The following is a 24,233-nucleotide window of genomic DNA, read 5'->3' on the forward strand; positions in this document are numbered from 1 at the left end:
CAAATCATAAGTTTAATATTGTTATCCATATTGCTCAATTTCAGCATAAGTATAACTGCTTGTATTGAAACTAAGCAATGCAGATAACTCTTATAAGCGCGAGCATCTGGTTAGCCACCATGGCAGAAATGGCTGCAGTTCAGTCATCTTCCTGAGACGTGGTTTACCATTTGCTCACTGAACGTGGTAAATCTTTTTTTTGTAACCATTTTTTTGAAGTAGTGCAGCCCCTTGAAACCAGATCAACTCTTCAAGAAACAAGAAGCCAGGAAAGATCAAGTAGAAAAAGTCAAGATTTCAACATAGTAGTGTTGTGAAAAAAAAATCAGTCTGGTTCAGTTCAAAGTCAGGAGAGAGGCCCTGGAAATAAAATGGAGGCTAGCTGCTTAGGAAAGAAGGTCCGTTTATTGATGAGCAGATCCACAACATGCAGTTCTGGAACAACTGACCAAATGGCTCAACGGGTGGATGGATCTTTACAGGTTTCTGGGGTTTTGTGTTCGAAATACTTCAGGGCATTCTGCAATGTAGTGAGCCTGGTGTTCTTTTGCTATTCTAATGGTGGTGGGTTAATGCTATTATGTCCTAAAAGGTCACTACCTGTCCTCAGAATTTGGGTGGGGGAATGCAAATTAAATCCCACCATTTGGATATGGTGCAGTGGCCTATGGGTGGAGTTTTCACCTCACAATTAGAAGGCTGCGAGTTCAATCCTAGGTAGCGGCATATATTTCTCTAGGCACAATGAGTAAATCTCTGCTTCAAACTCTGGATTGGTGACAGGAAGGGCGTCCGGCCAGTAACTACTCAACTCCATTCAGTTGCCCCTACTCTACTCCAATGCAAGGGATTACGGGTCATTAAAAGAAAAAGAAAAAAGGAGATGAAGGTGTTTTGTTTGTGAATAATCTTAATGGGCACAAAATCTGCTGGGAGCAATTAAGAAAGACTGGGACTGCTTTCTGCGTCTTAAGAACATTTTTTTTTTTATTTCTCCTTTGGGGAAATACAATAGTTTATCTCTTTTAATATTCCTGAAAATATTCCAGAAGGGGTGGGTGGGCTTCTTACAGCAGAAATAGAAACCAAAAACGTAATGGGCAGATTGTACCCTGTAGAAAAAGGAGGATTCCTTCTTTGAGTGTCACCACATGAATACAGACAACAGAGTCCAAACCGGTTTGGAGAAATCCCCCAAACAGTTATTGCTTACATAATTATTCCATAATATATAGCGTATTATATAATTACACAGCATAACAATAAATTTACTGGCGGGAAGGAAAGAGAAATCCCAGGTGCTCAGAACCAGCAAGCTAAGATTCCATTCAAAGGCGCTTTGCTCTATTCCGGCCGGGCTCTTTCCTGTATCCGCGCATCCCCCTCCAATCCCACCTTCCAAATACTCCGCCACCACGTGACTTCGGTCGACCTTTGAGCGTCTACAGAGAACAGGGCATGCGTAGAAGACCTTTGCCAGGTCCGACCGTCGGACACAGAGGATAGGACAGGCGGTAGTTGCCTTATGAGACGCTCTAATCAAGAGCATGAGGGATCAGAGTCTTGTGCCTCTCTAGGAAGTAATCATATCTCACCGAGTCTGTTGGGGGGCCTGGCGAGCGCGGGAAATTTTGGCGGGAGTGACTTGCAGCTTCTCTGCCTCAGAAGCCCTGAGGGGCGGAGCCCCACCCCCTTCTTCTCGCTGAAACCGGGAAAGGGGCGGGAAGAATCGGCGGAGGAGGGTCCGCTTTGACCGAATTTCCCCCCGTTCGGGCTGAGCTGAAGCCGGAGACCGAATGGAGGCCCGGGGGTCTCCCCTTCAGGCGGGGAGCGGCCTCCCCGAGGGTCCCCGCAGCTCCGAGGCTGAGCGCTGGCGCTTCCGCAGCTGCGTCTCCCGGGAGGCCGAGGGACCCCGGGCGCTTTGCAGCCGCCTGCACCGGCTGTGCCGGGGGTGGCTGCGGCCCGAGCGGAGCAGCAAAGCGGAGATGCTGGACCTGGTGGTGCTGGAGCAGCTGCTGGCCCTGCTGCCCCCGGAGCTGTCGGGCTGGCTGAGGGAGTGCGGGGCGGAGAGCTGCGCCCAGGCGGTGGCCCTGGCCGAAGGCTGCCTCCTCGGCCCCGCAGCCTCCCCGGAGCCCGGAAAGGGGCGGCAGGTGAGGCACTTTCGTCCTCTTCTACGTCTCTTGTCTCTCTTCCTTATAGATAATCGCAGAGAGAAAGACATCCAGACAACTCCTGTTGGGATGGTGTAATAGTATGTGGGAATAACTTTGTGGGACGTTATTCACTCATTCTATTTTCCCTCATAGTTTGTCATGGACAGGACAACCATAATGCAAAAGATATCTTAATTCCCCCATGGGGGTGGAAGGGGAAATGTCACAAAAACCCTTTCTAGTATTTCCAATCAGGATTCCCAAACCAGGGACTCAGACTGAATCCAAGAGGGATCCTCTATAGCTATTGCTCAAAATCCCACCCACCCACAAATCATGTTTCTATATCTCAGTTGGATCATCCAAGTTCTCTAGTCCTTTCAGAAATCTTGATCAGTACCATTTGCTTTGAATTGAATGTGAACGTAAGGTAAGTCAATTCATTAAGTGAATTCCCCTAATCTATTCCCAATTTGTGGCATATCATTCTTTTAGTCCACCTTAGGATATTATTGCACTCTGCATGTCCCTTTGATACTAGAATATATCATCCATTAAAGTTGAATATCCTTCAGAATCATTTTGCAAATTGATTTATTGAGCAAATCTGCCAAAAGGTTGCACTCCATTGCAACAGAGATTCTCCCTAGTTCATTACTTTTCTATATATTCAAAATTATCTTAAAACATTTATCACTAAAAGTTAAACCTAACTGGGAATTTGTTAGAAAAAAATGAAGTATCCAAATTGTTTTAATGAGAGTCTCAACGTTTCAGGGCATTTTACCCTGAAAAGCACTCGGTGTACATTCCAAGATCTACTTCTGAACTTCCAGGTTGGTGGTCTCCTCATGGATAGGATAAAATTAAATACATTCACAACGAAGGAAAGGCCAAAATTGTCAAGGAAAGGAGAGGAGATAAATAAGCAGCTCCTGTTCCAAAGGAAAATAGGAAATAAAAAAGAAGCAACTCACAAAAGTGGCAGAAAATCTCAAGTTGTCTCATTTTGATTTGAATTGGAAAAATACACGTGGAAAGGAAAAACTTAAGCAAACTAACATGGTTAGTTTGAAGTCATTTGAAAGTGGATTATAAATCAGGCTTTTTTTTTCAGTTTCAGGAGCCATTGATTGAGGAGATTTCAGCAGAGCTCCAGGGAAGAGGAGATCCATCCAATGATTCTGAAGAGCTTCTTTTCAGGAGGATCCAACTGGGACCACGTTGTCAGGTAAGTGTAGATTGAAATGTTTAAACCAGGATTCGCCAACCTTTTGGACCTTAGGGACCACCAAACTCATAATTTTAAATCCCAGGGACCACTAATTGGTTCTTTGGGCATGGCCTAATTTGGGCTTGGTGGTCATGTGACTGGCTGGGCATGGCTTGTATATAAATATTATAAATATTTATATAAATATTGAATTTTTTTATAAAAAAGCAACTTTTACCCAAAATCAGGCAAAGCAGGCAGGCAGATTGAGTTACTCACAGAATCATTCAGTGATCGATCTATCTGCCATTGGCAAGCTCAGTCTGTCACATAAAATTGCCGTGAGTCTGCACTGAATAATAGAACCTTCAGTCCTAAGGGAGGTTCGGCTGTGCTTAAAAGCAGAGCCAAATATCTAAAGACTAGCTAGAAAGCAAGAAATCCAACCATTTCCTGCTTCCTAGCTAATTAATCTCCTGGCACAGCAGAACACCTGATGCTCAGAAAAAGGAAAAATAGCAATTTAGCAGGCAAGTTTGCCTGGTAAGGAGTGAGTGGGCGGGGAGGGTTCCTGCGGGCCATGTGGGTGGTACAGCCTTGTATTTCTGCACAGCCTGGATTAATTGCTTTGGGGGGGTGCTCTGGGGGTGAGATTTCTCTACAGCCCACCAAAATTTTCTCACAGACCACCAGTGGGCCACGACCCACCGGTTGTTGACCGCTGCTTTAAATAACTTCATTTATGAGCTTTGAAAACCAAATGCCAAGTGTATGTGAATTTGAACATGGCATCTCCACAGAATGCCCCACTGAGCCTTATTGATTCAAGGTTGAGGATAGTCCTAGGAATGCAAACAAAGTTCATTTCAATTCACAAGAGGAAATATAACTTATATGTTAGAACAGTTTAACAGTTTAATCTTTCTTAATATCTTTGGAAATACTTGGGGATAGCAGTTAAAAAATTAAAGACATGAACTGAAATAATACCAATTGAACAAAAATTGGTATTTTGAGCCAAAAAAGCCAAAAGAGTTCTAGGCTGCATAAACAGAGGGATAGAATCAAGATCATGTGAAGTGTTAATACCACTTAGAATAATGCATCTAGTTTTGATTGCCATAATGTAAAAAAGATGTTGAGACTCCAGAAAGAGTGCAGAGAAGATCAACAAGGATGATTAGAGGACTGGAGGCTAAAACATATAAAGAATGGTTGCTGGAATTGAGTATGCCTTGTTTGATGAAAAAAAGGACTGGGGTGACATGATAGCAGTGTTCCAATATCTCAGGGGATGCCACAAAGAAGAGGGAGTCAAGCTATTCTCCAAAGCATCTGAGGGCAGGTCAAGAAGCAATGGGTGGAAGCTAAGCAAGGAGAGAATGGACCTGGATTTAAGGAGAATTTTCCTGATAGTTAGAACAATTATTCAATGGAATAACTTGCCTCCAGAAATTGTAAATGCTGCAACGCTGAAAGTTTTTAAGGAGAGATTGAATTAACCATTTGAAATGGTATAGGGTTTCCTGCCTGAGCAGGGGGTTGGACTAGAAGACCTCCAAGGTTCCTTCCAACTCTGTTACTCTATTCTATTTTAAAATTGCTTCAGTGATAGTCCAATACATCCATTTAAAAATAAATTACAGGATGGGCAAATTTCTCATATAAAACCTGTTAGTCAAAGCTGAGAAGTTTTAATAGTAAGACTGTTGTTCAAGTGACTTTGATATTTTCAGGATCATGTACAACATTTTGAAATAGGGCAGATAGAAAATTCCTAAAATAGGTATGTGCTGTTTTCTAACAAATTTGTGTTTTACTGGGCCAGAGACAAAATCTTCCTCTGCACAAAATCTTTTTGGTGAATTCTTCCAGGCCAGGGGAGGGGGTCCCCAAGCAGTGCTACAGCTTGGATGCATCTAAGCTATATTTTGTGCCTTTAAAAAACAGCATGGAGGAGGTGGAGGGGGGCTTCCCACCCTTAAGGACTATGTGCACCTTCAGGGTGTATGTCTGTCTTAGGATTTGGTCTTTTGCAAAGCTCTCTTTTGGAATTAAGAAAAAAACATGAGAGGACAGTCATAGGGGGAAAATATTTGTTTTGTTTCTAGGACTCTGATCCGTTGGAGGAGGTGGCTGTGGACTTCACAGAGGAGGAGTGGGCACTGCTGGATTCTAGCCAAAAGGCCTTGTGCAAGGAAGTCATGCTGGAAGTTGCTATGAATATGGCTGCTCTGGGTAAGCATCCTCTTTGCTCTGGGTTCTGTTGATTAGGAAAGGTGTTTTAAGTGGGAATTAAACAGGGAAGATACATGCACTCAGTTGCATAAGCTGGTGAGAACTCTAATGACTATCACCTGTAAAATCTTTCCTAATCTCAGGGAAATCAGGATCACAAGGTATAGTATGCAGTGGACACCCACATGTTCAAAAGCCCCATACACTTCCCTTTGGTTCCCTTTAACTGCCAGGACCATAAACCAGTCCAGGCATGTCATGGGCAACTTTGTCCACAGTTGTCATCACAGCTACTCTTCCAGAAAACAACAAGGGCCTTGGCAGAAATGCTCACTGTATCGTTGTGAAAGGCCTTAGATGAGCAGATTGATCCAACAACACAAAGCCTTAATATGTTTCAGGGCTGAAAAATCTCTTGGATATCATGAAGAGTATCATTGATAACAATTTCAACCCAATGTCTGACATCAATCCAATGTTTGACAAATTGTTGGTGCCAAGCCTGATACTCAGATAGGCATATTCGCCATCATTTTAAATTCTAATGAGAATTTCTGAAGTTTTTTTTTCTAACCAGGTGATGGTGATACCCTGGAGAATGAGAATGACAAGCATCCAAGGATATTTAAACTGCAAACGGCAGTGTCTTCAAAGAGCCATTCCTTCTCTCTTACTTTACCTAAAATACTGGATAGGAAACATGAACCACAAAGGTTTGTAAACCATGAGAAGGATTTAAGTTTAAAGAAAAAGATGAAAATATGCACTAAGTGTGGAAAGAGCTTCAGTAGAAAATGTAGTCATTGCAATCAGAGGATTCCCATTGGTGAGAGTCCATATAAATGCCCAGAGTGTGGAAAAGCCTTTTCTACAAACTATAATCTGACTCGTCATCAGTGGATCCATACAAGAGAAAAACCACATAATTGCCAGGAGTCTGCAGAGATAGTCACTGAGAGTACTTATATTACTTCTCATCAAAGGATCCACATAGGGGAAAGACCATATAAATGCATAGAGTGTGGAAAAAGCTTTCTTTGGAACACAGATCTTATTCATCATGAGAGGACCCACACTGGAGAGAGACCATATACTTGCATGGAATGTGGAAAGTGCTTTGCTCAAAAAAGATATCTTACTGATCATGAAAGGATCCACTCAGGGGAGAGACCATATACCTGCATGGAATGTGGCAAGTGCTTTGCTCAAAAAAGATATCTTACTGATCATGAAAGGATCCACTCAGGGGAGAGGCCATATAAATGCATAGCGTGTGGAAGTGACTTCCGTACAAGGCGTAATTTGACTCATCATCAGAGGACCCACACAAGTGAAAAAACATATAGTTGCATGGAATTTGGAAAGAGATTCACTGAGAGTAGTGATATTACTTTCCATCAAAGGATTGACACAGAGGACAGACCATATAAATGCCTGGAGTGTGGAAAGAGCTTTATTGACAAATGGTGCCTTACTTTCCACCTAAGAATGCACACAGCAGAAAGACCGCATAAATGCATGGAGTGTGGAAAAAGCTTTCGTCAGAACTCAGAACTTATTCGTCATAAGAGGACCCATACTGGGGAGAGACCATATAAATGCATCCAGTGTGGAAAAGGGTTTACTCAGAAAAGTGGTCTTATTAGTCATGAAAGAATTCATACAGGGGAGAAACCATTTCAATGTACGGAATGTGGAAAGAGCTTTGCTCAGAAAGGACACCTTAAATTTCATAAAAAAATTCACAGGGCAGAGATCGTATAAATGCTTGAAGTGTGGGAAAATCTTTTATTGGAGCACAAAACTAAAATAATGCCTACAGAAGAAATTGTATAAATCTATGGAAGGAGATTCTGAACAATGCTAGTCCCAAATATTTGAATTCATTCAGAGCAGCTAGATTTTCCATTGCCTATTTTCACCTGCATTTCCCTCCCCCCCGCCCCCTTTCCTGCCTTTTGCCCATTGCCATCTCACTGTCTTTTCCAACCAGAGGAGTAATGGCTTCCTTGACTTCCTTTTTAATTTACCTAAAAACCACTATATAAAACAAATTTATCAAATTTAGAAAGCATTGCAACCTGCAGAATTGTTTAATTCCCACAAAATAGTACTCATGTTCTTTTCTTTCCTCTTAAGTCTTAGCTAAATAAGTCTTCTCATTTCCCTTTGTTATCTCCTGACCAGAAGAAAAAGCAGTGAGATCAGCTCCAGAAAGATAACCTTTTTTGAGTAGTTGATTATTCCATACTACTTTAGCTTCCCAACATAGTTTGGAGAAAAACCTCTTTATACTCTTACAGTCTTAGAATCTTACTAATAAACTCGGATAACAGATAATCAAAGTTGGAAGGGACCTTATAGGTCATCTAGTCCAGTAGTCCCCAACCTTTTTTGTACCAGGGACCAGTTTCACGCAGAAAGACTTTTTCAAGGACTGGTTGGGATTTATTATTTATTTATTTATTTATTTTTATTTTATTTGCTATTACACTATCAACTCACCAAAATTAACCAATGTTGGAGGATTACTAAAAATGCGTATAAATGCAAGAGTAGACTCCAATAAAGTCATCGTGATTCAGTTGATCATGATTAAACAAAAATATGTTTGGCAACATATATGTTTTCTCCAAAAGTGTTTTGTAAGGTAGTAATCTGCAATTCAGATTTTACATTTAGGATGGGTTTGATCTCCCATATGGTCTTCAGCTTTCCACAATCTCAACAATTGTAAGCTGTGGGGAATTCAGGAAGTCCAAGTCCACACATTTTAAAGATTTGTCATATATATATATAGTAGGGATTGCACTAAACATATGTAAGTGCAAAGAAACCCTTTGCCTATCCAGTGTTTTCAACTCCAGCAATTTTAAGATTATGTGGACTTCAACTCCCAAAATTACCCAGACAGCATTCCGGACTTCTTAAAATTGAGAAACACTGCTCTTCACTTTAAAAATGTTAAACAGATAGCTACACTTTCCCACTCATCCCCACACATTCCCCTTCTTCCAAAATATCTACAGCCCAAATATTTTGTCTTCACCCATTCTAGTGGGATCCAAGCGTGCTGGGAGGCAGAGATTCAGCTGAGGCCGTCAGACGGAGAGACGGCCGCCGCCCGGGGAGTGCCTGCTGCTTTCCCTCGCCAGGGCCGAGCGGTGGCGTGTTGCCCTGTGCCGCATGGCCCCTGCTTGGCAGCACACTTCTCGGCACGAGGCAGCCGGGTTGCCCAAGGAGCCCAGCCAGCCAGGCGAGGGGAAGGCAGCAAGGGCCTTGCTGGACTGGGATGGAAAACCCACTTGGCAAGGGGCCAGGGAAGCCTGTGGGCGGAGGACCAAGCGCGCTGGGAGGCAGAGATTCGGCCGAGGCCGTCAGACAGAGAGACGGCTGGTCTGTGGCTGCCCAGCTCCCTTTTCCTGCCGCTCACCTGAGTAGCCTGTAGCCGCGTGTCGGTGAGATGTGTCGGAACAAGATGGCGCCAAAGCAAAGTAAGCGGCCCGGTCCCAAATGATCCACGGACTGGTACCGGTCCGCGGACCAGTGGTTGGGACCCCTGATCTAGTCCACACACTCCCACCCAAGCAGGAGACCCTACATCAACTCTTATGACCTGTAATTCTACAGCCTCCCTTCATGTATTTGTTTTTCATTATCTCATCCTGTCATCGGCTATACCAAGCCTTATATTTAAGACTACTAAGGGAACATAATCACTTTGAGAGGTCAATTTCTGTGGGGGTTTTAGGTAGCGCAGCCCCTTGAAACAAGATCAATTCTAAGAATCCACCCAGCCAGGAAAGAAAAGGAGAAAAAGTGAACAAAAAGTCAAGACTTCAACAGAACTCAAGTAGATGTAAAAGAGAAAAGATATAGGTGCAGATTGTGTACTGTGTAGAAAAAGGATTCCTTCATTGAGTCTATAGAGATTATAAGTAATCCAAGGTTGTCTCAATCCTTGGTTGTCTCAAAAGTGCTTTTTCAAAAGACAAACTGGACTTTATTTTTGCTTGAAGATGTTTCACTTCTTAGCCAAGAAGTTGAAAACTGAAGAAACTTCTTGGATGAAAAGCTAAAAACAAAGTCCAACTGTCTTTTGAAAAAACAGCTTTGGAAGTCTTGAGTGTCATTGCAGGAATACAGACAACAGAGACAATAAATTGGTGTAAAGGAATCCCCAAAGTATTTATTGCTTACATACTTATTTAATAAATGTAGTTGCTGTGTGGCTGCCTTCAGCAATTTCCTTTTGTCACATTTGCAGCACCATCCATGCCGTCTCCCTCCCTTTCTTCAAGACTTCAAGAGAACAGAAATAGATATAAAACAGAAAAGATGTAGGGCAGATTGTGCTCTGTAGAAACCGGGGGATGCCTTCCTTAAGTCTATGGATGTCCAGGGCAGAGGATCCCCTGCCTTTCCCACTTTGGGCTCAGGGAAATGGTTCAGTGAGATCGATGGGGTGGGGAAGCTGACATGCAACTCCCTTTGCATTTGCCCACTGCTTTGCCTAAGTGGGAATGTGCGAGTGCACAAGCACACTCAACCGCCACTTCCGCGGCCCCATGCTGTAAGTCCCAATTCCCGGTAGTGGGCCATGGCCTGGGGGGTTGGGGGTCTCCCAATCCAGGTCATGATTGTCCCAAAGGTGCTTTTTCAAAAGACAACTGGACTTTGATTTTGCTTGAAGACATTTCTGTGCTCATCCCAGAAGCTGAGAACTGAAGAGGCTTCTTGGATGAGAAGCGAAACATTCCCTGAACGTCATTGCAGAAATACAGATAATAAGACATAAACTGGTGTGAATGAACCTTCGAAGCATGTATTGATAGCGTATCATATTTCCTTGAAAATAAGACAGTCATATTTTTGGAGCTCCAAAATAAGCATTAGGACTTATTTTTGTGGAAACACAATTTCAGGGTGATCAGCCCGGATGGGCATCCCATCCCCCAGGCACGTGGACAAAAGGCAGCGAGTGCATGGGGGGCCTATGTCCAGCAGCAGTTGCAACCTGCTGGACACTTGGTCAGCATACTTGGGGGCTGCACAGCCCGCACAGCACAAGTGGGTTAATTACCTCTCCAAGCAGCAAATGGCAGAGGAAGTGCGGGGGTGGGTGGGAGCATGCAATCCGGATGTGCCTCATGGGCTGAGGGAAAGCGGAGAGTTGGTAGGCCGGAGCAGGCAGGTGGCTGGCCACGGGAGACTCGTCTTCAGTGTGGCAGCGCTGGCAGCAGATAGGCAGAGGCACGGGGATGAAGGTATGCAATCCTGACGAGCCGTGTGGGCTACAGACAAGCTGAGAGATGGTGGCACCAAGTGGGCAGGTGGCCACGGGACGTTTGTCTTTGCATCTCTTGGCTTGCCTGTGGCCTGCAGAAAGCGTTGAGATTGCCTGCCTCCCCACCCCCACGCCTCTGCCTCCGTCTGCTGCCAGTGCCACCATGCGAAGATGAGCCTCCCACGGATGTCCACCTGTTCCGGCCCACCAACTCAGCTTTCCCGCAGCCTGCATGGCACATCCAGTTCACCTACCTTCCCGACTTGTGCCTGTCTCTGCATCTGCAGCCAGTGCCTTTATGTGAAGACAAGCAATTCAATTTAGTTATTTGAAAACCTCTTAGTGAAAAGCTGGAGGATCCTTTTTCATCCTCTTCAAGGTTTTTGGCTCCAGTAATCACAATCACTTTGGAAAGAAATGGTATTCAGTAAAATACTTTACCAAATTATAGCTTGAATATAGTTATCTATATTGCTTAGTCTCACATAACTGTTAATTAGCTGTACTGAAACTGGGTAATGTAGATAACTTATAAGTGTAAACTGGGTAGCCACCATGGCCAAAACGGCTGCAGTTCAGTCACCTTCCTGAGATGTTTAGCATTTGCCCACTGAAGGTGGTTATCATGGGTGAAAGGCCAATGTTTTTTACTTTAGCAATTAAGTCTCCAGATAAAAGACATCTTAGGTTATGATCAAATTAGTAGGAATGTTGCACACTATTACATTTATTGTTTCTACTGCACTTTGACCTTTATCTAGAGCAGGGGTCAGCAATCTGTGGCTCTGGAGCTGCATGTGGCTCTTTCATCTCTTTGCTGCGGCTCCCTATCGCTGGTTGGCTCCACAATTGATAGGGCTTTAGGTTAGGACTGGTAGAGGAAAAAGGATGCCATGCTAAGAAGAGACTGATGGGGGAATTGGACTTCAGAATTGAAGGAGGGCTTCCGGTTAGGACTTTTGTGGCTCTTTGAGTGTTTAAGGTTGGCGACCCCTGGTCTAGAGGCTACTCTGATCTGTGGTTTTGAACTGCTGAAGGCAGGATGTGTGAAGAGTAAACATAATTTCCTTCCCACATACTTCAATAAAAATTCTCTAGTTCAGCTGATCCTTTCTATATATGGCAGATAACATTAAAACACTTATAACTAAAAGCTAAACTTGACTTGGGATTTGAGGTGAGCAAGAATGAAGTATTCAAATTGCCTTTTAATGATGGTTGCAATGGTTTCAAGGGGTGTGTTTTACCTCCGAAAGCACCTCCATCTTTATCCCAAAGTCTCCCCACTGCAAGGAGCACATAAAAGCCATGCCAAAACTGAGGAGATTGATTCTCTCCTTCCCAAGAGATAAAAAGTCCCCGAATCTAAAGGAAAATATTCCCAAGAGATAAAAGTCCCCGAATCTAGAAGAAAAGATAGAACGGGCAGAAGTACATCCACAAAGAAAGAAAGGCCACATCTGTCAAGTGGAGGATCTAAACTGCAGCTCCTGATCAGAAGGAAAAAGAAATCAAAAGAAATATTTCACAAAAGTGACAGGCATTTACCCAGAAATCCAGCAGCCACCCACAGAGTAGGAGTTCTCAAGTTCTCTCACTTTGACTTGGGTTGGGAAGTACAAGTGGAGAGGAAAAAAATAAGATAAGCGAACTAACATGGTTATATAGTCATTTGAAAGTGGATCTTAAAATAGGATGTCATTTGTGGTAGTCATTCATGGGGGAGATTTTAACAGAGCTCCGGGGAAGAAGAGGAGATCCATCCAATGCTTCTGAAGAGCTTCCTTTTAGGATGATCCAATTGGGGTCACTTTTCCAGTTAAATGAAGGTTTCTTGTGAAACGTTTAAACGCCTTCCATTTATGACAAGAAAATTCCGAGGGTGAACACGGGGTCTCCATAGAATTACCCAGTTTCACTCATTCAGTTTTCAAGATTGTTCTGGGGATGCGAATGAAAGGTTGAAAGAGTTGAATATTTTTTAAAGTATTTTGAAAGCCAGTTTAAAGAAAAAAACCTGCTTGGGCACGGGGTTCGATTAGATGACCTTCAAGGTGCCTTCCAATTCTGTTAATTTGTTAGATTCCATTCAAAGGCGCTTTACTCTAACCCACCCCAGCTCTCCCTCCTCCGGTCCTTCGTCCACACATCCCCACCCACTCCCCTACCAAATACTCCGCCACCACGTGACTTCGGCCGACCTTTGAGCGTTTACAAAGAACAGGGCATGCGTAGAAGACCTTTGCCAGGTCCGACTGTCTCACACAGAGGATAGGAGAGGCGAGGCGGTAGTTGTCTTATGAGACGCTCTAATCAAGAGCATGAGGGATCAGAATCTTGTGCCTCTAGGAAGTAATCATATCTCACCGAGTCTGTGGGGGGCCTGACGAGCGCGGGAAATTTTGGCGGGAGTGACTCGCAGCTTCTCTGCCTCAGAAGCCCTGAGGGGGCGGAGCCCCGCCCCCTTCTCCTCGCTGAAACCGGGAAAGGGGCGGGAAGGATCGGCGGAGGAGGGTCAGCCGTGACCGAAGGCGGCCTCGGAGGGAGTTTCCCCCCGTTCGGGCTGAGCTGAAGCCGGAGACCGAATGGAGGCCCGGGGGTCTCCCCTTCAGGCGGGGAGCGGCCTCCCCGAGGGTCCCCGCAGCTCCGAGGCTGAGCGCTGGCGCTTTCGCAGCTGTGCCTCCTTGGAGGCCGAGGGGCCCCGGGCGCTTTGCAGCCGCCTGCACCGGCTGTGCCGGGGGTGGCTGCGGCCCGAGCGGAGCAGCAAAGCCGAGATGCTGGACCTAGTGGTGCTGGAGCAGCTGCTGGCCCTGCTGCCCCCGGAGCTGTCGGGCTGGCTGAGGGAGTGCGGGGCGGAGAGCTGCGCCCAGGCGGTGGCCCTGGCTGAAGGCTGCCTCCTCGGCCCCGCAGCCTCCCCGGAGCCCGGAAAGGGGCGGCAGGTGAGACAAATACACCGTGGGACGCTGGTGTATTTCTCAGCCTTTGTAAGAAATCGCAGCCTCGAAGAAGACGTCATTAGAAGATTTTCAGTAATTTCCAATATTTTGGAATATATTGCATCTTGAGACAAATGCTTCTGTTTCACAATGGTAAAAATTCAGTGGGATGCTGACACATGTAGCAGACTTCGTAGGGAATCAAGGACATTAAGAAGGGACTAGGGCAAACATCTGTTTGGGCATCATAACAGAAATGGTTGCAGTTGAGGCACCCTATGGAGATGCGGTTTACCATTTTTTCACTAAAAATGATAATCTTGGAAGAAAGGCCCATTACTGCACCAAACAGATCTCAGGATAAAAGAGATCCCAGGTTATGGTCCAATTAGGAGGAATGTTGCACACTTTTCCATTCATTGTTTCTCATTGCTCTTTGATCTTTGTCTAGACTAGAGCCTATTCTGATTTGTGTTTTTGAATTGCAGAAGGCAGAATGTGTGGGGAGTGGATGGGATTTGCTTCCCACACGTTCCAATAAAAATTATCTGGTTTAGTAGCTCTTCCTTTCTGTATATTCAAACTTCTTAAAAGATTTGTTACTATAAATTAAACCTGATTGGTAATTTAAGGTGGGAAAGAATAAACAATTGAAATCGCCTTTTAATGACAATCGTGTTTTCAAGGAGTACATTTTACTCCCAAAAGCATCCCTATGTTCATTCCAAAGTCTTTCCCTGAATTGCCAGGCTGGTGTGGTCCTGCAAGAGGCACAGAGAAGAAGCCTCCATAAAAAGGAAGAGGAGAATGTTCCTATTCCTCAATAAAGGTCCCCAAATCTAAAGGAAAATACTAGCGAAACAAGAAGAACAGGCATGAGTACATCCACAAATGGAAAAAGACTCACTTGTCAAGTGAAGAGGAGGAAATGAAGATGCAGTTCCTGATAGAAATAACAGCCACCCACAGAACAGGAGTTCCCAAGTTCTCTCACTTTGAGCGGTTGCAAAAATAAGTAGACAGGGTAAATGTAAGGCAAGAAAATTAAACATCTTTATTGTGCTGTCCCAGCCAGTCTATGGGAATTGGATAGTTGCTTTGGAATTATGAGCTGTCCCCTTAAGGGAATGCATCATGGTAAATGTAGTTAAAGATATCCTGGGAAATGTAGTCCATGAAAATTTATGGTCATCTGAAAGTGGATGATAAACCAGGTGGTTCTTTCAGTTGCAGGAGCCGTTTGTGGGTGATATCTTAGCAGAACTTCAGGGAAGAGGGGATCCATCCAGTCCTTCTAAAGAGTTGTTTTCTCAAGGATCCAAGTAGAGCCAACTTGTCAGGTAAGTAGGTTTCTTGTGAGAAGTTTAAATTTTTGTTCAAGAGCTACTTTGAAAATCAAATGCTGAATCGGTGTGCCTGGTCTCCCCATGGAATGATTCAGTCTCACTGATTCAACCTTCAGAACTGTTCTGTGGGTGCACAGGAAGGACAGTTCAGAAGAATTTTGTATTAAGAAATGTAATTGATATGTTGGAATATTTTTCAAAAGACTGGACAATAAGTTTTTTAAAATAAAGGCCATTAAGCGAAACAATAGCAATTGTAAAAAAAAATTGTTCCAGAAATAGACCAACCTATCCACTTTAAAAAGCTCATATGAAGGACAGGTATGTGTACCCCTAAGTCAAAGCTAACTGGTTGTAACAATAAGACTGTTGGTCAAATGATCTGACATTTCCAGGATCATTTCCAACATTTTGAAATAGGCCACGTAAGAAATTCCTAGTTAAGTTTGTCCTGTTTTTAAAGAAATGTTATTTTGCTGAGCCAGGGAGATGAGGCCAGGGAATTCCTCTCCCCAAAACCTTGTTGAGTTATTCCAGGCCAGTGGGCGTGTGTGTTCCATACGTGTTGCCACACTACAACTTGGATGCATCTAAGGCATGTTTTCTGCCTTTACAACAGGCTTCCCAGCCCTTTGTGGACGTGCAGAACCTATGCTTGTCCTATTGGAAATATCCAACTGGTCTCTGTTTTCTCTTTTGGGAGTAAGGAAAAACAAAAACAAAAGAATTGTCTGCTGGAGAAGATTTTCTTTCTCTTTCTAGGACTCTGATCCCTTTGAGGATGTGGCTGTGGACTTTACAGAAGAAGAGTGGGCAATGCTCGATTCTGGCCAGAAGGCCTTGTGCAAGGAAGTCATGGTGGAACTTTTCAGGAATATGGCTGCTCTTGGTAAGGATCATCTTTTCTCTTGAGTTCCATTCATTGGGAAAGGTGTTTTAAGTGGGAAATAAAGAAGATACCTACATTCAATTACTTAAGGTGGTCAAACTCTACCTGTCCCCCATCTGGCACCATCTTTCTAACCTTTCCTAATGTCAGGAAAATCGCGGTCACAATGTTTACTATATAACTAATATCCAGTGGAGGAGCCATGGCTACAAAGAGCCTCATACACATTTCTTCGATTCCCTTCAATCACCAGGGCCCCCATAGAAAACAAACCAACAGTGGCACTTCATGGGCAATTTTGTCTAGCTCAAGGGTCTTCAAACTTGGCAAGTTTAAGACTTGTGGACTTCAACTCCCAGAAATCCTGAGCTAACATGACTGGAGAAGGAGTTCTGGGAATTGAAGTCCACAAGTCTTAAAGCTGGCAAGTTTGAAGACCCCTGCCATAGCCACTGTAGAACACAAGGCCTTGGCAGAAATGCTCATCATGGCTTTAGGAAAGTCCCTCAATGCTCCATGGAAATCCCTTGTTAGATTGACATATGAACAACAAAATCTTCTGATTCAGTGCTCTAAAATTTCTTGGATACTATTACAATCACCCGGATAACAATTTGCACCCAACATCACCTAGGTTGACAAATAGCTTGTGCCAGAGCAGATGATCGGATGGGCATATTTTTTTACTCAGGGAGACAACCCCTACCCCGCTTTGCCATCATTGTAAATCTAATGAGAATTTCTATTCTTTTCCAAACAGGTGATGGCCTGGTGAATGAGAAAGAAAAACAGCTGAGGTTACTGACATTGCAAAGAAAAGTGTCTGCAAAGAATCATTCCTTCCCTTTTACTTTATCTAAAATACTGAATAGAAAATACAAACTACATACTTTTGCAAAATATGAGAGGGATTTCCATCTAAGCAAAAAGATGAAACTATGCATTCAGTATGGAAAGAGCTTCAGTACCAAAAGTAATCATTGCCATTGGAGGATCCACACAAATGAGAGGTCATATAAATGTCCAGAATATGGAAAAAGCTTTTGTCAGAAAACAGGGGTTATTTGTCATAGAAAGATCCATGCAGGAGAGACACCATATAAATGCATGGACTATGAAAATAGGTTTATTGCCAATTGTCAGCTTACTTTCCATCAAAGGATACACACAGGGGGAAAATTGTATAAATGCATGGAGTGTGGAAAAAGCTTTCATTGGAACTCAGAATTTATTCGTCATAAGCGGATCCACACTGGGGAGAGACCATATAAATGCATAGAGTGTGGAAAGCACTTTATTCAGAAAAGACATCTTATTGTTCATGAAAGGATCCACACCGGGGAGAGACCATACAACTGCATGGACTGTGCAAAGCAGTTTACACAGAAAGGTCATCTCATATATCATGAAAGAATCCATACAGGGGAGAAACCATATAAATGCACAGAATGTGAAAAAAGCTTTGCTCAAAGAGCACAACTTAATGCCCATAAAAAAATCCACATAGAGGAGAGACTATTTAAATGCTTGGAGTGTGGGAAAAGCTTTAATTGGAGCAGGGGTCTAATTCATCATAAAAGAACCCATACTGGAGAGAGACCATATAAATGCACAGAGTGTGGAAAAAGCTTTGCTCAAGCAGCATATCTTAATGCTCATAAAAGGATCCACACAGGGGAGAGACCTTATAAATGCCTGGAATGTGGAAAGAGCTTTTTTGACAGCGGTGACCTTACTCGACATCAGAGGATCCATACAGCAAATAAACCATATAAATGCATGGAGTGTGGAAAGAGCTTTATTGACAAGTGTCGCCTTACTACCCACCAAAGAATTCACACGGGGGAAAAACCATATAAATGCATGGAGTGTGGGAAAAGCTTTTGTCGAAACGTAGAATTTATTCATCATAAGAGGATCCACACTGGGGAGAGACCATATAAATGCATGGAGTGTGGAAAAAGCTTTGCTTGGAAAGGGCATCTTAATACTCATAAAAGGATCCACACAGGGGAGAGACCATATAAATGTTTAGAGTGTGGAAAGACTTTTGTTCGGAAAGGATGTCTTACTGGTCATGAAAGAATTCACACAGGGGAGAAACCATATAAATGCACAGTGTGTGGAAAGATGTTTGCTAGGTCGGGACATCTTTATTCTCATAAAAGGACCCACACAGGAGAAAGACCATATAAATGCACAGTGTGTGGAAAGAGCTTTAACTGGAACAGAGATCTCATTCGTCATGAAAGAATCCACACTGGGGAGAGACCATACAGGTGCATGGAGTGTGGAAAGCACTTTACTCAAAAAAGTGGTCTTATTAATCATAAGAGAATCCATTCTGGCGAGAGACCATATAAATGCACAGAATGTGGAAAAGGCTTTACTCAAAGAGGACCACTTAATTCTCATAAAAGGATTCACATGGGAGAGAGACCATATAAAAGTGTGTAGTGTGTAGAAAGCTTTAAACAAATTTACTCATGAAAGAATGCACACACAGGAAAATCCATAGAGTGTATGGAGTGTGGAAATAATTTTACTAGGAAAGAACATCTTACTCATCACGAAAGAATCCATGCTGGGAGGAAGGCTTCTAAATGAATAAAGTAGAAAGATCTCCAGTACAGACTTTTTTCTGACTCAACCCACATAGGAGAGAAATCATGTAAATGCAGGGAGTGTGGAAACAGCTTTACTCTGGAAGGACGCCATAATTCTCATAAAAGAATGCTCACAGAAGAAACCTTAGAAATACATGGAAGGTGCTTCAGAATAAGCTTTCTGGTCCCAAATACTGGAATTCATTCAGAACAGCCAGCTGTTCCCTTTCCTACTTTGACCTGCATTTTTCTTCTTGCTGTGGAAAGAGGGATGCAAAATAGGAATTAAACCTTTCAGTTTTCCTCCCTGTTACTGGTCACCATCTTACTATCTTTTTCCAATTGGAGAATTCTGACTGATGAATTCCTTGACTTCCCTCTTAATTTACCTCAAGACACTATATAATGAGTGTCAAGCCTGCGGTCTGGATGCATCACATGCTGGCCCCATTCAGTTTAGCAAAGGGGAGAAAAGTCCTGCTATGTCATGTGATGCCGCCTTGGCCGGAGTTTGATACCCCTGGTCTATATGAAATGGAAATGGTATACATATATCAAATTCAGAAAGCAATTCAATCTGCGGTGTTGTTTTAATTTGGAAAACATCGTGGTCATTTTCATTCCTCTTAAGTTTAGCTAAAGAAATCTTGCCATTTCTCTTGAGAGGAGTGAGTTCAGCCTCAGAAAGGCACCCTGTTTTTGAGCAGTTGCCAAAGTAAATTCTTCACCACTTCAGCTTCCCAACATATTTTGGGGAGGAAACTCCTTTTACAGTCTTGGAATCTTATTAAGAAACTTATTAATAAAGGTTTCCCCCCCACCCCTTTTCAGTAATGTTAAAGAATTTTGCAAATGAAAATGGTGACAGTTCACAAAGATTACTAGGGAACAAATTGAAATACACATTATTTCCATAGCAAGGAAGATAAAGCGGGAATGGCTAAATTGATTATTTTATTCAAAGAGTAAAATATGTTCTTATTTGGATATCACTTCTGGAATTTGTGTTTGTGAAGAAAAATATGAAACTTTGACCTTGGTTTTATTAATTAGATTTGTTGTTATAGGAATGGCTAGTTATAAATGTGTAAAAGCAAAAAAGTTGAGGTTGGAGTGTGTTTATCTTGTACTGTGCTAAGAAGAGTTGGAAGTCAATGCCCCCCTTTTTCTCTTTCCCCTTGTATCTCATGCTCCCTTTTCCCTGCTCCCTTTCCCCTCCTTAATTTCCCGTTTTTTTCTTTGTATTTTATATAAAAATAAAAATGATAAAAATTTGGGGAGGAGAAACTTTTTAGTTGTAATTTCTCTGCAGTTGCTTTCCATTTATTCTTTTTTCACTGCTAAGCCATTTAAATTTAGTAGCTGGAGTAGTGGGGTTGGGCAGTGAACCAGAACATGAAGTTGTGCTTGATTGTTTGAAGAGTGCTGGCTCCTCCTATGTGAGGCAATCTGTACTTGAGTTGGTTGTTGTGGGTGTTGGGTGAGGAGTTTCCCTTCCCCCCCCCTTCTGTGTATTCCCTGTGCTCTGCAATTTACCTGGTGATGCTCCTCTACCTGACTGTTGTATCAGTGGTGGGATTCATTTTTTTTAATCACCAGTTCTGAGAGTGCGGCTTGGTGCGCTTTATGCACGCATGCTTTATGCACGTGCAGAGGATTTGCTACTGACCTGCAATCCTGCACTCTCCCTGTGTGTTAAACAGCTGATGCGCAGCAATCCACTCTGCTACGTGAAGCAGCTGACCTTGAAAACCAGGAAATAAAAGTCATAGAGCTGGGGCAGGCAGGCCCAGCAACTGATCATTGGAGCGAACAAGTTCGCTCACAGATGATCCTTGGAACGATCCTCAGCCAAACTGGTAGAATACCACCCCTGGGTTGTATATATTGATGTAATATATGTTTATATAAAACTACAAGTATGTGTTAACAGAACACAGATACAGAAAAATGTATAGGGCATATTGTATTCTGTAGAAAAAGAGGATTTTAACAGACCAAAACACCAGAGAACAAACTAGCCTGAAGAAATCCCCAGAGCATTTATTGTTTACGTATCAATTTGTGTGTTGCTCTTCCAGGTTCAGGCATGCCAGCTAGCTGGTCTTCATGTGCATGGCAGCGCCGGAAACTGGAAGAGCAGCTGCCTGATTTGCATGTGCGTGCCGGGAAGATCTTCCAGTTTCCAGCATGTGCACTGGCCAGTTGGTCTTCACGTGTGCCAGAATGTGGAAAAGGCTTTGCTCGAAAGGAATATATTACTGATCATGAAAGTATCCACATAGGGGAGACACCATATAAATGCACAGTGTGGAAGTGACTTCCATACAAGGAGTAATCTAATTCACCACCAGAGGATTCACACAGTGGATAGACCATTGGATAGAGTTTGAAAAGATTCACTGAGAGTAGTGATATTACGTGCCATCAGAGGACCAACACTTGATAGAACATATAAATGCTTGGAGTATGGAAAGAGCTTTATTAACAAATGGATGCACACAGAGGAAATACAATATAAATGCAAGGAGTGTGGAAAAAGCTTTCATTGGAACAGTGATATTGTCATGAAAGATCCATATTGGGGAGAGTCCATATAAATACATGGAGTGTGGAAAGCTTTATTAACAAATGGTGTCCTTGGCTTTCCTCTTAATTTACCTAAAAACCTGGTCTTCCGGTGGCACTTCCGTTGAAGACTGATCGGAGTCGGAGATTGTGCATAGCTTCAATTTGTGCTCTACCCGTTGGAGGGTCCCAAACAGGATCAGAGCCACCCTGTAGGGGTGGTGAAAAAGGGGGAGACTGCCCGTCGGATTGAGGGGAGCCACATCTTTTCTCCCTGGCTAGGAACACTCCCTACGAAGACTGGCTGTAGCGGTAGTCTCAAAGTGACTACCATGAAGACGGAAGGTTAACCAGAAACTAAGGTTGTTGTGGAGCGGTGACGTGATGGAAGTGTGTGGACCAGGCAAAATATCAGACTTTAAAAGGAAACTCCAGAACAGAAGAAGAGTTCTTGTTAAGGATTGTAGAAGCGGTAATTCAAAAGAGGAAAAATTGGAAGTGTATGAAAATGGACTTCGAAAAAAATTCAAACAGTTGTGAAATAATTCAGATTATAACGTTATGAAATTGAATTGGATAATTATACAGAATTTGGCACTAATTAGGCATTGATTAAATGCTGGAAATCATCACTTGAGACTTTCAAGAAGAGATTGGACTGCCATTTGTCAGAAATGGTGTAGGGTCCCCTGCTTGGGCAAGGGGCTGGACTAGATGACCTACAAGGTCTCTTCCAACTCTGTTATATCTGTTAGGAATTGACTATATTAAAAAGAAAATAACAGCTGATAATTTGGAATTAGTGAAGCTAATAAAAGCTTAAAAGTGGAAAATTAAAAGTTGGAAAGTGGAAACTGAATTAAGAGCGCCACCTAATGGTAAAGAACATTTTTATTGACTTTATGGAAAGTGTTTGGTCTACCTAAGATCTGAATAAGAAACAAAATAAAAGGAATTTTCATACAACAAAACTTCAAAAAGTGGAATATTAAAACAGTACAGAAAAGAAATATGTGAAGATATTACCCTGGGACTGACTGGTGGTTTTGAAATAGTTTGAAAAGGAGTAAACTGAATAAAATTGAAAAATAAAGACTTCTAGACATTAACTGTAAAAAATTAAAACTTAAAAGACACTGGTTTAAATAAACTACAGGACGATTGGATATAAGTATTAAGGAAGAAAAAGAAGTGAAATAAAATGAGTGAAATATATAAGGAAATAAGACTGGAACTGCAAAGTGTGGATAGGATATAATAAAAGCTTTGAAATATGGAGTATTATAATAGAAAAACTAGAAATGGTGACAAAAATTACAAGAACAAAGAAAGCCAAAGGTGGGGGGGGAGTTAAAGAAGAAATCAGCTGTAAAGAACAAAGGGAACAATGAACATCAAGAAAGGACAAAAAAGGATCTAAAATTAAGATTTTAGAGATTGATGTGATAAAGGGGGAAACATCTGGAAGATTAAACGAAGAGAAAATTACAGAAGAGGGAATTACAGAGAAAAGATCAAAAGAGGGAGGGGGAAAAAACAAATAAATGAGAAAGAAATTGCGGGAAATAACAGTGAAGAGGGGAAATTAAGAGAAAGGACCAAAAATGATAGAAAATGGAAAGCAAGCTAAAGACGAGAAGAAATTATATAGTCAGGAGGACGAAACGATGTTTAAAGATGAGAAGGGATTACACATGGAAATGTATTTTGGTATTTAAGAACATAAAGGTTAAGATTGGAATTGATGTTTTATTAATTATTGCTAAAATTCAACATAAATTTAACTGGAACAAATATGGAAATAATTTACTGTAAGATTACTAATTAATATTTAACAATGTGATGAATAAAGTGAATATGAAGCATGGGAATTAAAAATGATTATATTATTAGCTCTCATTGATTAAATGGAATAAAATGGGAAAATAATTTGTTATGTTTTTTGAATAAATATAAGAATATAATAAAGGGAATACCATATGGAACATGATTTGTGTGTGTGTATGTGTGTATGATATATAGTAGATAGGGGCTTATTAATATAGAATGTGGTAATTTTTTTAAAATGGCTATATTATTTTTATAATGTGTTAAAGGGAATAAAATGGGGAAAATGTATAAGGTAAATGGATGGCAAGATTGAATTGACCATGAAAGGGCATGAATATTAGGTAATATAAATCAAGATGAATTTTATTGAATAATGAATGGAATAACTGTGATAAAACTTGCAAATATGATGGATACAAGAAAATGTGTGTAATGAATATAGAAATTGGTTAAGAATATAGATAATTGTCATGGCTCTGACATCCACTCCATTTAAATCATGAGTCTCTCGCCACATCTCTCAGAGTTCAAAGATGATTTATTAGGAGTGAACATGCTGGTGCTACCTGGGTATAGCCAACTGAGACACATCCTTCATTTCATCCTTGACCTTGGTTTTCCCCCCACCCCCTGGATGTGTATTCTCCAATGGGACACATCCATAGCCAAGAGCCATCAATCATGATTTCCAGTAATAACCTTGCACGCGAGAAGCTTTGGCCACCTAGAAATTATCTATGAAAGTATTTAAGGAATGCACTATTTCCCCCCATTTCTGCTAGCAACTCTAAAAATCCAGAGAAATATTTTTGAGTTTACAATAATATTGTAAAATAATGTATAAGAATATTAAAAGAAAAATGGAATAGGCAATGATATGAACTTGGATACAAAAGCTAAATATGTAGTCATGGTCATGTTTGTATTGAAATATAAAAACCTGGAATCACATTGTTCACTAAAGAGATGTTTTTAAAAAATAAAAAATTTATTGCAAAATAAATTACCTAAAAACCTCTATATAAGTATAAATAAAGAATTCATCGAATTTATAAAATTTAGAAAGCATTTCACCCTACAGAGTTATGTTACTTCCCACAAAACGGTCATATTCTTTTCTTTCCTCTTAAGATTTATCTAAACAAATGTTTTCTATTTGTTATCTTC

The 24,233-nt window shown here is 41.9% G+C and overlaps 3 protein-coding genes across 5 annotated transcripts; all 3 read left to right on the forward strand.

The window, feature by feature from the left end:
* The first annotated feature begins 393 nt into the window (after positions 1-393).
* LOC113454702 (uncharacterized) lies at positions 394-23,221 on the forward strand. 3 transcript variants are annotated; one of them, XR_015742446.1, is made up of 5 exons: positions 394-2,150; positions 3,271-3,384; positions 5,478-5,604; positions 6,182-9,457; positions 20,609-23,221. XR_015742446.1 is itself a non-coding variant. In XM_087928129.1 (4 exons), exons 1-4 carry the CDS (start codon positions 1,797-1,799, stop codon positions 7,366-7,368), a joined length of 1,782 nt encoding a protein of 593 aa, XP_087784255.1. In that variant the 5' UTR covers positions 394-1,796; the 3' UTR covers positions 7,369-9,845. The 3 variants fall into 3 exon arrangements, 2 of the variants coding, with proteins under 2 accessions (XP_087784255.1, XP_087784257.1); XM_087928129.1 differs by lacking the exon at positions 20,609-23,221 and having other exon boundaries at positions 6,182-9,845; XM_087928131.1 differs by lacking the exon at positions 20,609-23,221 and having other exon boundaries at positions 3,277-3,384; positions 6,182-9,845.
* On the forward strand, positions 13,241-20,681 carry LOC113451009 (uncharacterized). Its single transcript, XM_087928133.1, has 4 exons — positions 13,241-13,830; positions 15,055-15,167; positions 15,936-16,062; positions 16,823-20,681. Exons 3-4 carry the CDS (start codon positions 15,990-15,992, stop codon positions 18,517-18,519), a joined length of 1,770 nt encoding a protein of 589 aa, XP_087784259.1. The 5' UTR covers positions 13,241-13,830; positions 15,055-15,167; positions 15,936-15,989; the 3' UTR covers positions 18,520-20,681.
* On the forward strand, positions 13,477-13,956 carry LOC148126662 (zinc finger and SCAN domain-containing protein 1-like). Its single transcript, XM_087928462.1, has one exon. It carries the CDS (start codon positions 13,477-13,479, stop codon positions 13,954-13,956), a length of 480 nt encoding a protein of 159 aa, XP_087784588.1.
* Positions 23,222-24,233: the final 1,012 nt, after the last annotated feature.

Source organism: Pseudonaja textilis, chromosome 2 (genome assembly GCF_049901715.1).
Source record: "Pseudonaja textilis isolate UNSWEBS1 chromosome 2, rPseTex1.2, whole genome shotgun sequence".
NCBI classification, from domain to species: Eukaryota; Metazoa; Chordata; class Lepidosauria; order Squamata; family Elapidae; genus Pseudonaja; species Pseudonaja textilis.

Coding starts and splice junctions, on each gene's coding strand:
- LOC113451009 (XM_087928133.1), top strand. CDS start 15,990: ATGCTCGATTCTGGCCAGAAGGCCTTGTGCAAGGAAGTCATGGTGGAA. Junction 16,063..16,822: donor CAGGAATATGGCTGCTCTTG/GTAAGGATCATC, acceptor TTTTCCAAACAG/GTGATGGCCTGGTGAATGAG.
- LOC148126662 (XM_087928462.1), top strand. CDS start 13,477: ATGGAGGCCCGGGGGTCTCCCCTTCAGGCGGGGAGCGGCCTCCCCGAG.
- LOC113454702 (XM_087928129.1), top strand. CDS start 1,797: ATGGAGGCCCGGGGGTCTCCCCTTCAGGCGGGGAGCGGCCTCCCCGAG. Junction 3,385..5,477: donor AACTGGGACCACGTTGTCAG/GTAAGTGTAGAT, acceptor TTTTGTTTCTAG/GACTCTGATCCGTTGGAGGA. Junction 5,605..6,181: donor TATGAATATGGCTGCTCTGG/GTAAGCATCCTC, acceptor TTTTCTAACCAG/GTGATGGTGATACCCTGGAG.